Source organism: Plasmodium brasilianum, chromosome 6, assembly GCF_023973825.1.
Source record: "Plasmodium brasilianum strain Bolivian I chromosome 6, whole genome shotgun sequence".
NCBI lineage: Eukaryota > Apicomplexa > Aconoidasida > Haemosporida > Plasmodiidae > Plasmodium > Plasmodium brasilianum.
Genome location: NC_090119.1, coordinates 67,109 through 81,818, shown reverse-complemented (window position 1 = coordinate 81,818; position 14,710 = coordinate 67,109). Strand labels below are relative to the sequence as shown.

The 14,710-nt window shown below is 22.6% G+C and overlaps 3 protein-coding genes across 3 annotated transcripts; 2 read left to right on the top strand and 1 right to left on the bottom strand.

Annotated features, from left to right (window-relative positions):
- Nucleotides 1-6,123: 6,123 nt before the first annotated feature.
- Nucleotides 6,124-8,451, top strand: MKS88_001619 (peptidyl-prolyl cis-trans isomerase; the record flags this gene model as incomplete). The annotated part of the gene is made up of 1 exon (XM_067214563.1): nt 6,124-8,451. The coding sequence occupies one exon, from the start codon at nt 6,124-6,126 to the stop codon at nt 8,449-8,451; it is 2,328 nt and encodes a 775-aa protein (XP_067074507.1).
- A 1,147-nt stretch (nt 8,452-9,598) lies between these two features.
- On the bottom strand, nt 9,599-10,654 carry MKS88_001618 (stripes inner membrane complex protein; the record flags this gene model as incomplete). Its single annotated transcript, XM_067214562.1, has 3 exons — nt 9,599-10,050; nt 10,212-10,317; nt 10,475-10,654. The coding sequence occupies 3 exons, from the start codon at nt 10,652-10,654 to the stop codon at nt 9,599-9,601; spliced, it is 738 nt and encodes a 245-aa protein (XP_067074506.1).
- A 2,223-nt stretch (nt 10,655-12,877) lies between these two features.
- MKS88_001617 (PDCD2 domain-containing protein) lies at nt 12,878-14,233 on the top strand (the record flags this gene model as incomplete). Its single annotated transcript, XM_067214559.1, has 1 exon — nt 12,878-14,233. One exon carries the CDS (start codon nt 12,878-12,880, stop codon nt 14,231-14,233), a length of 1,356 nt encoding a protein of 451 aa, XP_067074505.1.
- Nucleotides 14,234-14,710: the final 477 nt, after the last annotated feature.

The following is a 14,710-nucleotide window of genomic DNA, read 5'->3' as shown; positions in this document are numbered from 1 at the left end:
TCTCGTAATTTAATTATAACAGAATTAATCTATTATTATACTCATAAAACAAAGAAATAGTAATTAATACACAGTTAAATGAAGTATAGAATATTTTTCATATTTTAATTTACATTAAAATAACTCTAACATACCAAAAATAAGTAGTGTTCTCTTTTTTCTTTTTCTTCCTCTTTTTTTTTTTTTTTTTTTTTTTTTTTTTTTTTTGTTATTGTTGTTTTGTTCTTATTTTTTATAAGCCCAATTTGTTCTAAAATACATAAAAATCTTAATACATTTTAATCCTTTTTTATTTCTATTTTTCCATTATCTTTAATTAAATATTATCTGCCGTAACCTCTTTATTTTAAATAAGAAGGTATAAATTATGCATACACATATATAAATACACTCATACATTCACACATATATATGAATACCCCTACACACACATATATATATATATATATATAATACCCTACATATATTTATATATACGTATACACATATGTACATATAATTGTAGAGAAAAAAATAATTTGATGTAAATCGAAATAAATAGTAAATTTGTTAAAAATTAAAAACAAAAAAAAAAAGAATAAAATATTAAAAATTAAATATTATAAATGAATATCCAAAAACAACAAATGTTATTTCTACATGCCGATAATAATTTTGCTCAAAGAAATGTGATACTTAATAAATAACAAATTTTTATGTATATAAATAAAATTTAATGAATATGTGTTCATTTGTTATTATATACATTTATTCATATACACATATTTCTGCATCTTAATATACATATACATCTTTATATGCATATACACATATTTATATACATACATACATACATACATATATATATATATATATATATATATATATATATATGTATACTCTGAATAATTCTTTAGGCTTAAAATTATTCACTTCTTCCTAAATAATTAAACAATATTAAAAAGTCACTTTAAAAATACATCTCAGATATATGTTTTTTTGTCATTGTTAATATTTATTTCATCACAAACAATAACATAAAATTTTTTAATACGTTTTATGATTTCTTTTTTTTTTTTTAAATAAAAAATAAAACCATAAAATGTTTACATACGTATATATATACACATACATAATTACAATAACATATTTGAAATATTTTTTACAATTAACATACAAAATAACATGTCACAATACAAAAAATAAAATATAAAGAATTATAGACAAATATGCGCATATCACCATCAGGTATGTATTGGAAAGATGATAATATAAATATGTATACATATTTCAAAAAGTATAAATTTTTACAAGACCATAATAACTATTTTTAAAATTTATATATAAAAATATATACTTATATAAAAATTTCAGATAAATTATATTTTTATATTTTTTCAACATTTTTATGTATTACATAAATATATAAAAAAAATTATTGAAAATGTAGTAGTTTACAACATAGTATGTATAATATATATATATATATATAATTATTACACTTCTTCAAAAAAAAAATTATTTGACACACAAATTTTTTAATGTTATATTATCATAATGCATTTATAAATTAATTTAAATAAAATTCTTATTTTAAAAAAAAGAAAAAAGATGAACATAAACTGACAATAAAATAAATATAGCAAACATTTATGAGTATGCTTGGTGTATTACATATAAAACAGAAAACATAAAAATTTATATCTAATTGCAACACTTTTAAAAACACATATTTGCAGCAATATTATTATTATTTTTTTTTTTTTTTTTCTACGATATATTCACAGATACAATTGACAAAAATGTGGAAAAGGAAAAACGTATTTATATATAATAATGTATAAACAAAAATGAGTTATTCTTTACTATATATAAGTACACTTATACACATACATATAAAGAAAAATTATATAGATAGCCATACGTAATAATACATATATACATCATGTACTTTTGCATGTTTTTTACGTTTCATAACTATTAAAGAAATAAAATTATCTAAAAAAGAAAAAAACACATTTTAAAAAAATAAAAATAAGTAGTATTAATAAAAAAATATATGTAATATTGTTGGAAATTAAATTATTTTGGGGTTGCCCCCATAGTATATTCTCTCGCAATGTCTTCATAAATTATTTGGAAAAAGGTAATGAAAATTAGTAAATTATATTGGTGTAATCAACACATTTTTTTAAAGATCAAAAAGGAAAAAGAAATTCTTATTTATGTGCTTATGTAAAAATGCGTATATATATATAAATATATATGTCAATATGGTTAACGTATTTTCAGAATATTTATTAAAAAATTTATCATACTATAAAATTCATGAAACAAAAGTTGCTATATTTTGATTTTTTTAAAATTGAAAACATTAAAAAGGTGAAAAAAAATTATGCCAAAAATAAAAAGAAAAAGAAAAAAAGGAAAAAATGTAATTTATATCATTTCATAAAAATGTATTCCTGGTGAAGTGCTTCATATTATTTATATGTCTTTAACAATTTATATAATATGGTGTTTAAAAATAATTATATACAAAAAGTAATACATACTTTTATAAGAAAATGTTTCATTTTAAAAAAAGAAAAGAAAAGATGTTTTAAATTATTCTGTACATGTAAATAATATTTAATTTTTAAAATAAAAAAAAAAAAAAAAATTTCCTCATTCAGAATTATTTTTCTCCCTTTTTCAAACTTTTTGTATTTTCAAAAACTATTTTTGGATCATACTTTTCACTTTTTTTTTATTTTTTTATTCATAAATATTTAATGTGTTATACACTTAAATTTAAATGTATGAATAATACAAGTAAAAATAGCAAAATTGTAAAACGGATATATATATAAGAAATGCATATAATAATATTGCATACATATGTTTAAATATATGTACGTATTATATATATATATATATATATTTTACATTTATTTATAAAAGTGTATGAATAATGATCATGTATCAATTTTACCTAGTTTATTTTCATATTTCCAACCAATTTGTTTAGCGTGTGCAAAGAAATTTATATATATTATATATAAATATATATATATTTTTATTTTTTACCTGAACAACAAGGTGCAAAATATCAAGGAAACTATGGCCATGTAAAAATTACAGTAAAAATGCATATTAATATTTTATACATAAATATATTAAAACTAAGTAGTAATTTAATAAAAATGTGAAATAAAAGCTTTAAAAGATAAGTGAAAATTTTAAATATATTACATGTCTTCACATAAAATGTATTATAAAAAGCTGAATAAAAAAAAGTTATTGAATAACAAAATAAAAAATGTGCATGAATATTGTACGAATAAATAACTATAATATATTTTATTTGATAACTATATATAATTTTTATAACCCAATGCTTGCACATTAATACACCTTTTTTTTTTTTTTCTTTTTTTGCATGTACAATTCAGGAACATAAAGAAAATAAAAAATGTTCATAGTTTTGTGTATATTTTTTTGATTCAATTTTATAGCGTTTTCATTTGTAATAGCAAACATATGCTAGAATTTTTTTTACACAATATAATCAATAGCAAATAATACATGTATATATAAATATACACATAAAAATTTTGTAACAAAAAAACGTAAAAACAAACTTATATTCCAAAAAGAGATATGTTCACATATAAAAAAAGTGCAAACACGTAAAAAATACGATAATAAAAGTAAAATTAACAGAGAATTAAAAATGAAATTATATAATATTCCCCTTAATGATATATAATTTCATATTTTCAATTTTTTTTTTTTTTTTACATTTGAGAACAGACAATATATACATAAATGTGCATACGCCAAAATGCACATTTTTATAATCCTTAAAATTAAGTTATAATTTTCTTGCTGAAAGAAAAAATAACAAGGAGCTCTAAAATATCCTGGCGAAATTGTACTGTACATTACGTACAAACATATATATATGTATATATATAAATACATATAGTAAAAAAGAGTACATTTTCTCCTTCATAAATATCAAATGAAATTGTATGTGCATATTACATTTATGTATATACACAATTTTATAAATTAAATCCATTCACACGTGTTATCTTATTTTAACATGAAAATAGAGAGAATATTTTAAATTATAAGATTGTGCTAAATGAAAAATATCATCAGAAAATTGCTTTTTGTAAATTTATTTCTATATTAATATCCTTTTTGCTGTGAACAAATGAAACACTAACAGTGTCGAGCGTTTCACATATTATTGGAGAAAAAGTATGCTACAAAATCTTACATATAGTAAGTTTGCGTTTTCTTATGTGTACGCGTGTGCAAATATAAATATGCATGATTTCATATATAAACAGATTTGTGTATGTATATCCATAAAGTAGCATATATGTACATATAATATATATATATGTATAATAATATATATGCATATATACTAAGTGATATGTTCGTATGCATATCCACGAGTGCAAATGCAAAGTTACCGTATGCCGCACCAAAAAAACAACGAAAAAAAATGTGAGTTACAGAAATTTTTTTTATTACTATTTAGTCATAAATGCTATTGAATTTTTTTTGTAAACGTATGTACAATTAATTGTATTACTTTTTTTCTTTTTTCTTTTTTTTCAAGCATATTTAAACACTAAGAATTATGGTATGTATATTTTTTTTTTTTTTTTGCTTTTCCCTTTTTATATCGTAAAATTTAGGGATAATCTAAAATGATAATTATTGTACATCTTTTACAAAAAAAAGAACTATACAAGAACAATCATATTTTAAGACAATTTATTTTTTACACAAAAATAAATTTTTAAAAATTATTACATTCAAATACGTCTTCGTGCATGTTATATGTCATTTGTATAATATCCGTTAGCTTTATATGCATATTATTTGTGAAAAATTCTGGTAATATAAATAATTTTTTTTTTTTTTTTTTGTACATACAAAATTAAAAATTTACGTTATCACATAAGTTAAAATGTTCCAATTACGATAAAATGAAAAACCACTTTACAAATAAAAAGCAGTACATCTCTAATAGTGCGTTCTTAGAAATATTATTATATGAATTGTTCGTAGTTCATCATTAACTGATTTAGTTTGTATGCACAGAACTTTTGAACACGGTAAAGACATAAGGAGCAATAAATCTGTCACTATATGGGAGGTGAAAATTGTTTATTATATATATATATATATATATATGCGTATAAATATGTACATAAATATATGTACATATTTACAAAACGTATGCATATATAAATAACAAAGCGTCAAAAAACAGTTTAATCCGGGTCCATTTAAAACGAAATAATCTACATCTATTAACTTTTGTCGTGCTACATAATCTTTTATACGTTCTAAATTTCAAAGGAAAAAAAATGAAAAATCCTCATATTTTGAGATTTTAATTTTTTTTCAATATGTAGCCTTAATTTTAAGCTGGTCCTCTTCTAATCCATATGAGTGCATATATTTTTACTAATGATTATAACAACGAATGACATAAAAAAGAAGAAAGATATAAAATTATACTGAATTTTGAAAAACAAGAGGTATCCACTGAGCAATTGAGAAATGTCCTATCACATACATACATAAACAGATGCTGCATATATAAGCAAATACTACATATGTATATATATATATATATATATATATATATATATATATATACGTAAAGCATAACGTATTAAATGCCGCCAAAAGCAAACCTTTCTTTCATTTTTCCATTTTTTAGCCCTTTCGTTATTTATAAAAAAATCATTTAAATTACATTTTGGAGATGAAATTTCCGGATTTTAAGAAAGCATTCTTTGTTTTTTATTTTGTTTTTTTCACTTTAATTTTTTAAATAAATTCCTTTTCAATTAGCTAATTTTGCATTTAAATTCATAAGTTTTAAGTAAAAATCGTCAACTTCATAAATTAGTGATGCAATAATGTTCCTTTTTTGTTCTTAATTTTTTATGAAGATATATTTGTTCTATATAGATGGGAAAATAGCATTCAAGAAGTACACGAAAAATGGATAAATTTTTCTAAACTTGTTTCGTTAATTAAAAGGAATGAGACTGATTTCTCTCAGTTCAAGATTTATTTTGAATAAAATATATACATATATATATATTTATCCTTGTGACCCTTATGAAATTCTTTAAAAAAGAAAATGAGGAGGAAATGAAGGAAATTACGACCCATAACAAAAAAGAAGAAAAAGATCTTAATTCTTCAGGTGATGAATCTAGTGATGGTAGTTTTGGTCCAGTGCCCTTAGAGGAAATCAGAGGCAAAGGCGACAAAGAAAGGGACGATGAACATGATGATAATGATAATGATATTGATAAAAGTGAGAAAGCGTTAAAGAATGCGGAAAAGGAATCTCCTCTTTGTATGCATTCAAAAAAGGAAGAGAATACATCATCACATAAAAGAAAAATTGAAGGTATAAGAAGAAATAGAGAAAAAAAAAAAAAAATTAATATTGAAAAAATTGAAGAAACACGAAAAATAAAAAAAATAAAAAAAATAAAAATAAACAATGATATATACTTAAAGAATATCCCAACTAATAAAAATTACGAAGTAAGTTACATGCACACGGATGTTGTAACACACATCCTTGTAAGTAATAAAAAGAAATATATAGTTACGGGAAGTGCTAATGGAGTAATAAAATTCTGGTATAAAAATGTAGGATCCATCGAATTTGTAAAACATTTTAAAATTCATTCGGATGAAATTATTTGTTTGTTTATTTCAGAAGATGAAGAATTATTAGGAAGTTTATCAAAAGACAAAACATATAAACAATTTGATATTAGTAGCTTTGATATGAACATAATAATAAAATTGGATTTCTTCCCCAAAACTGGAGAATTTGTTTTTTCATCCCTTTTTTCTGCTTCGGTAAAAGTAGCTATATCATCAAATGAAAAACCGTGCATATATATTTACAAACCGTTCGAAAGTGATATATGCACACAAGTAATAAATTTTAGTTCTAGGATAATTGAAATAATAAGATATAATAAAATGTACAACCTTTGTGTGCTAAGCGATAATAGTGGACTTATTGATATAGTGGATGTAACAAATTTTAAATTCCCCAAGTACGATCATGAAAGTAGCAGATATAGCACTGTTACTGATAGTGCTGTTACTACTTCTAGTACTGCTGTTAGTACTGCTGCTACTACCACAGCTACTGCTTCAACAAGTGCTGAGATGAGAAAGGACAGAAGTGATGAAAAAGACACAAACATATCAAATAAAAGATACAATCTGATAAAAAAATTAGAATTTTCCTTTAAAAGTGAAACTGATTTATACGAATTGTGTAAATATAAAACATATGCACTATGCATAAACATTAGTTTAGATGGGGAATTTATGGCAATTTTATCTGAAAACTATTTCTTACGAATATATAAATTTAAAACTATGAAGTTATATAGGGTATATGATGAAAGCACAGAAATGTATTTAACGGCTCAAAATGACCCTTTAAAAAAGGAATTACATATTGATAGTTTAGATTTTGGAAAAAGGCTTTTTATTGAGAAAGAAATAAAAAAACATATAAAAAGTAAAAATATAAAATTAGATATGATTACTTTTGATGAATCAAATCAATATATTATATATTCCACTTTTATTGGTATAAAAGTTGTGAACTTTATAACTAATCAGTTATGTTACATAATTGGAAAAAACGAAACAAATTTACGATATTTGTCTCTTTCCTTATATCAAAAAATAATACCCGTTAACAAAATTAATAATAATATTCATGAGTCTTTATATATTAATGAAAATAACATATCTGATTGTGCTTTATTTTGCACTGTATATAAAAAGTGTCGGTTTTATATTTTTACAAAAAAATTATTAAATGATCATGAACTAGATGAAAGAGATATATATAATGAACAACCAAGCAAAAATGATTTAAACTCTTTTATATCAGCACCTTTAAAAAACATTGAAAATAACACGAAAATTCCGAAAAGTGCAGTCATCTATACTACTATGGGAGAAATATATATTACCTTTTTTCATAAAGAATGCAAGAAAACAGTGCAAAATTTTTCTGTTCATTCAATTAATGGATATTATAATAATTGTATTTTTCATCGAATTATCAAACATTTTATGATTCAAACTGGTGACCCCACAGGTGATGGTACAGGGGGAGAAAGTATTTGGGGGAATGAATTTGAAGATGAATTTTTCGATCATCTCAATCACTCCAAACCCTTTATGGTATCAATGGCAAATTGTGGACCCAATACTAATGGTTCCCAGTTTTTTATCACTACTGTCCCCTGTCCCTGGCTTGATTTTAAACACACAGTTTTTGGTAAAGTAACTCAGGGAACTAAGGTTGTTTTGGATATAGAAAAAGTCCGTACTGATAAGAAGGACAAACCCCTAGAGGATATCAAAATTTTAAACATAAAAATTAACCATTAATCGTTTTTTATATTTATCAAATGTGTGTGCTGCATGTGTGATATATATATGTACCGTATGAATATATGTATGTTTATACTTTCTTTTCTTTTTTTATGTAAACACGCTTTTGTGTGCAAAAATAGATATTTTTACAATATTTTATAGTATTTTGCAAAAAAAAATTTTTTTTTTTTTTTAATTATATGTGTGTGTGAAATATGCTCTTTTTTTTTTTTTTTTTTTTTTTTTTTTTGTTTTAAGTAAATATTCTCTTGGACACTTCAAATAATTTGCTATATAAACGACTTGCGTTTACACACCTTTTTACAGAAGAAATCTAAGAGTCATACTTTTCATTTATAGTATAAATTGTTACACATTTTTTATTTAATTGAAATTTATACTCATTTCAATGTAAAGAAAAAAGGGCATAGTTACCATTTTTAATAATACGGTATAATCATTTATTCAATGGAAACAAAACCATTTTCACATGAATCGAAGTATTAATAAAAAAGAAAAAATATATATATTTTTTAATTATGTGGAAATCAAAAATAATTAATCAGCATTTATTAAAAATAAATAAATGTATATGAGCCACTACAACTTAAGGAGTTTGACGGGATTCAAAATTATAATAAATACAAGTTTTTATTATTAAAGCGTTTATTCATAAAACTCAACGATACTACAAAATGTAAAACATCAAAAAAGGTATTTCACTAAAACACAATAAAGAATAGGCAATTTTTGTACAGGAAAAAATTTACTTAAAATGGGGATCTCTATGCATGTGCGTACTTAGACAAATACTTACAAACACATGTTTGTGAATCATTTATTCGTAATTAATACCCTTTTTAATTTTTATTTAACAAAAAATGTAACATTGTAAAACTCACAAAAAAAAATAAATAAAATAAATAAATAAATATATATATATATATATATATATATATTTTAACAAAATAAAAACATGCTTTTTAAAATTATTAAAATTATCCCATTTTCCGTGAAACATGTATGTATACATATATATTTAACGCCAATATACAACATATGAAATGAGATATTCCTTATTTAAAGTATAAAATGATAAATATATATTTTTTTTTTTTGCCAAGTAAAAATATATCATTTTAATGAATGAATAAACTCCCCTTTACCCTTTGAAAATATGGGAAGTAGGTATTGTTTTACCTATTGTTAAATAATTGCCTGTTCTAGTAGAAACATTAAATGGGGAAGTTGCACGCGGAAGAATTGGCATAAGCATAGGATTTACTCTTTTTGGAACTATAATAGAATTAAGTAAAGATGATGTACTTAGGAATTCTTGTTTCAGAGATTTTACTAACGTATCTCTTTGTTCTTTGAAATTTCTAACTCTGTTAGTAATATCGTTAAAGGTTTGTTGCAATCGAATTTTATGTCCAGGTAACCATCTAATATTATTAAATTTTTCTACATCATCAAGGGAATTCGTAGATAATGTACATAAAGTTTCAACTGTGTCAAATCCAGCACTGATAAAATGGACAGATATTTCTACTGGTAATTTTTGATGCTTGAAAAATTCAACCACCAGTATTCTTTCTTGTTCCAAGTCAGGATCTATAAAAATAGAACAAAAAAAAAAAAAAAAGTGAAATGAAATTAAATAAAATTAAACAAAATAGGACAAAAATAAAATAATGTATTAGAGAAATTTTTTTGTAGCTCCAAAATCTACAATTTTCATAATATGTTTATGAATATGTTAAAATAATTAAAACCTCCGTTCCATACAGCCTCAAAACCATGTAAATGCTTCGGGTAGTGTTTACATAAAAAATCAACAATAAAGTGTATTACATTGCTCGGCTTTCTTTCATCAATTTCCTGTAAAAAGTGTAAATATACATATACATACGTATACCTATATATATACATATATAAATAATTACCCCCTAGTTATTTCATGTTTCATTTTTCACTTCATATTTTTACACACATAAGGTCTCAATTTGAAATGTTATTAATATGCCCCTTTTTTTACCTGAGCTATTCTTGCTAGTAGTTGTTGAACGTTAGAATTTTTACTATAAACGCTTTTCCTATTTAATTTAATGGAACTTGAATTACTTCCTGTGTTTGATATTAAGTCATCTTCTATTCTTGATTTCTCATCGGAATTATTTTTCGTATGGGAGTGCGACTCACTAAAAATTTTGGACATTTTTCAAAATCTTCTGTATGTTTTTATGTATATGCCCAGTATAAATATTTATTTTTTGAATTAAGTCTTTACTATCTAATTAAAATAAAAGAGTATATGCAGATTCATGTTTTTTTTCTTTTTTTTTTTTCTTTTCAGTATAATTAAATTTTTAGAAGTTTTTTATAAAGCTGCAATTTTTTCATTTATCTGTTTTTTTTTTTTTTTTTACATAAATAATTTTTTTTTTAACACATTTATAAAAAAAAAAAAAAATATATATTATATATATATATATATATATATATATTATATGTATATTCATATATGCTTATAGTCCATCATTTTAGACTTATTTCCTTGCATGTTCAGAACGTTTACATTTACTCACTTCAAAGCAAAATGTAAAAAAAAAAAAAAAAATTTCCTTTCTTTAACATTTCTCATCATTTCTTTTTTTATTTACATCATAAATTTTTAAATGTAAAGATAGCAACAAAAATTCTGTTTTTGCAATGCTATTATAAGTCCTAAATATTATACATAAAAATGTTCTATATATTATCTTTGTATATATATATATATATAAAACAAAATTGGTACCTTGGTAAAATGTATACACATTTGTTATTATAGATCAATAGAAAAATACTACACATGAAGTTGTATATTATGTACAGCTAACTTTTTTCAAATAACTGTATACTCTTTTAAAATATATGTTTATTTTTAATGTTAATCCTCGAAAGAAGTTTTTAATTAACGTGAATAAGTTGAAAATACATTACACATTTTTTTTTTTTCTGAACTGTTAATAAAAAAAAAAATTATTATCCATACATGTATGTTTCTAAGGTCTAATTTTATAATAATGAACAACGTAGTCATATTTTTAGAAAAGGCTTTCATTAAACCAAATAGGATATTTCTTAAATATGTGTATTTTGGACACTGCAAATAAATATTGCTTCTTTTTTTTTTTTTTTTTTTTTTATAATTTAAAGTTCATAAAGTTTTAATAAGCTTTTTCTAAAAAAAAATAAATAAGCGAACATAATTAAAGCCTCTTTATATTTATTTTTTTTATTATCTATGTTTTATTTCATTCAGTTAAAAAATATGCTTTGTATTGAAGGTTATGGAGTCATAAAAGCTCTCTTATTAGAATAAAATATAAGTGAAAAAATACTACACATTTTTTTATAAAAAATATATATTGAAACTATTTAGTTTTCATGTTTTATTTTTTACGTTTTATTTTCCTTTGCACTTTATTCACAATTCGAGTTTTAAAAAGATGACCCTTTTTCAAAGGGAAAATATATTATTTTAAAAAGAATAAAAACTTCAATATAACAATAGAACATGATTTTGCATAAAATTTTGTATATAAGGTAATCTTTCTTAATATACGGTTTTTTAAAAGTACTATTCCAAAATATCAATAAATAATTAGTGTGACGTGTAAAAATATTTGTTTATAAAAGTTATTTTTACGAATTTTTTAAGTTTTATAAGTCTTTTTTTTTTTTTCTTTTTAAATAAATGTATTATTTTATTCAAAAAAAAAAAAAAAAAGTTATAAAAGGAACAACTATTCCTAATTATTGAGAGAGTTCAATTTTCATATTATGTCATATTGTGATTTGTAATTATTTCCTTACTACATGGGTATAAAAACAATATGGTAATACACTCAAATAATATAATATTATTTTATGTTTCTTATCTGTTCTTACTTATTAATACCTTTCTTAATTAAATTACGGATTGCCGAAGGCTGGTAGCTATGAACAACATCATATATAAAATTAAATTATTATGTATTCTCATACAATATTTGCACTAATAAAAAATACTCGTATAACGGGCATGAAACAGATTAAAGTGTTTAAAAAATAATGAGAAAAACATATAAAATAAAGATGATATATTTATTATTTTTTATTTTTTTTTTTTGGTATAATTTTTAGCGAAGAAAAAAAGATACGAAATTAACAAATTCTTTTTTCTTTTTTTTTTTTTTACATTCCTAAGTAATGCATAAAAAGCTTTTAATTTGCAAATCTGCAATGAAAAACTCACCCATGGAAAAAAAATTACTTCTTTTCTTATCCCTTTATATCGTTATTGTTATTTTGGTTTCCCATGAGTTTTTACTGTTAAAATTTATCTAAAATCAAAAATAGCAAAAAAGAGCAAGAAAAGTAAAAAATCGATTGGTGAATTGAGGACAACTAAAATATGTATATCGGACTGTTGTCACATGAAATCGACAATAATTTTAACTTGAAAAATGATTCAAAATTCGGGGGTGATCCCCTGTGGTTATGTGGAAAAGAACCAACAGGTTTAAATTTGAAATGTTCCATATGTAAAAATAGTTTAACATTTTTATTTCAAATATCAACATCATATGACGAATACGTAAGAGTACTGTATTTTTTTTGCTGCATGAATAGTACGAAATGTAACGTGAATAAGAATAGTTGGGTATGTATTAAAGGGAAGAAAAAGGTATGTGACAACTCAAATAATGATATTGAAGAAAAAGAGCAAAAAAATAAATTGAAGATGTTGGACATGTATCAAAATGAGAGTGTAAAGAAAGATGGTGTTCATAACTCAATATTTTTTAACGACACTGATAGTAATAATTGTAGTACTAAGGAAAAAGGAAAACAATGTGTTTTTAATTTCACTAATGAAAATATAAAAAAGGAAGACGTAAATATAGAATATATTAATTCTAAGGAAGAAAAACTAATTGATTGGAATTCCTTATTTTCAAAAAGTAGCAAAGATCAAAAATTAAATGATTCTTTCCTTGGTAATTCCATAAGGGAGAGCTTAAATTGTATAAATGAAAAATACAAAAATGGTTATAGTAGTATGACCAGCAGTAATATAATAAATACCTATGAAAATTTTAATAATAAATATGACAAGTTAATAAATTGCAGTTGTAAAATGGATGATAATGTACATGAATTAAATAAACATGATGATAAATTGAATCCTAAAATTTATGAAGTTACCGGAAGCAGTGCATTTAAACTCCCCTGTTATTATATATGCATAGTGGAGGATGATGAAGAATATGGAAAGGATTATTTATATGAAAAAGCTAAAAAGATGCATGAAACGTATGAACATAATAAACACTTTATGAAAGATGAGGAATACATAGACAAGGAAAATGATAATATAGATGATATTAATAATATAGAAGAAAGTTTTGAAAATGATTTTAATGGATGCGTAAAATTTTATTCTTATTTAAGCAAAAATTATAACCAAATATTAAGATATTCATACAATGGGAAATTTCTTTACATGTATAAGTCCACAAAGTTTCATATAAAGAAGAAAACAATGACATGTACACACTGCAAAAATAAATTGGTATTTGAACTGCAACTGTTCTCAACCTTTATATATGAGATAGAAAAAAGACTTGATGAGAAAAAGAAAAATTCTTTAAAAAATATCTTAAATAATTTTAACGTAGGAAATGTAATTATATTCACTTGTGAAAAAGACTGCGTCATTATTGATAATATGTATTTGTATGAGCATGTTGAGTTGGAAATTTTCTAGCAATATAAATAGCAGTAGCAAATTATTACTTCCTTTTTTGTACATTATTTTGTCTAATTAAAAATATTGTACGCATGTGCAAATAAGAGATTGTACTTTTAACCTTAATTATTTTTTTTTTTTTTTTTTTTGTTTTTCTGTTATTTTAAAACTATTTTTTTGGATAGGTCTTTAATGACACATACAAACATGCATGTATATATATATGTATGTCTATGAACATGTGTTGGCGGAACTTCAAAATTTATTTTCACGAAAAAGGAAGAAGTTTCCTTCTTGTGTAGAGAATGATACGTGAATATTGCACATATAAAAAAAATAAAATAAAATATACATTTCAAATATGCATGATATATATAAACACATATATACACATTAACACCATTTAACTGTCTTATGGCAGAGCAGAGGTTTGCAATATTTGTACCGCTTTTATTCCTTGGTTATTTTTACTTGGGCCCTTTCTAAAACTTCATA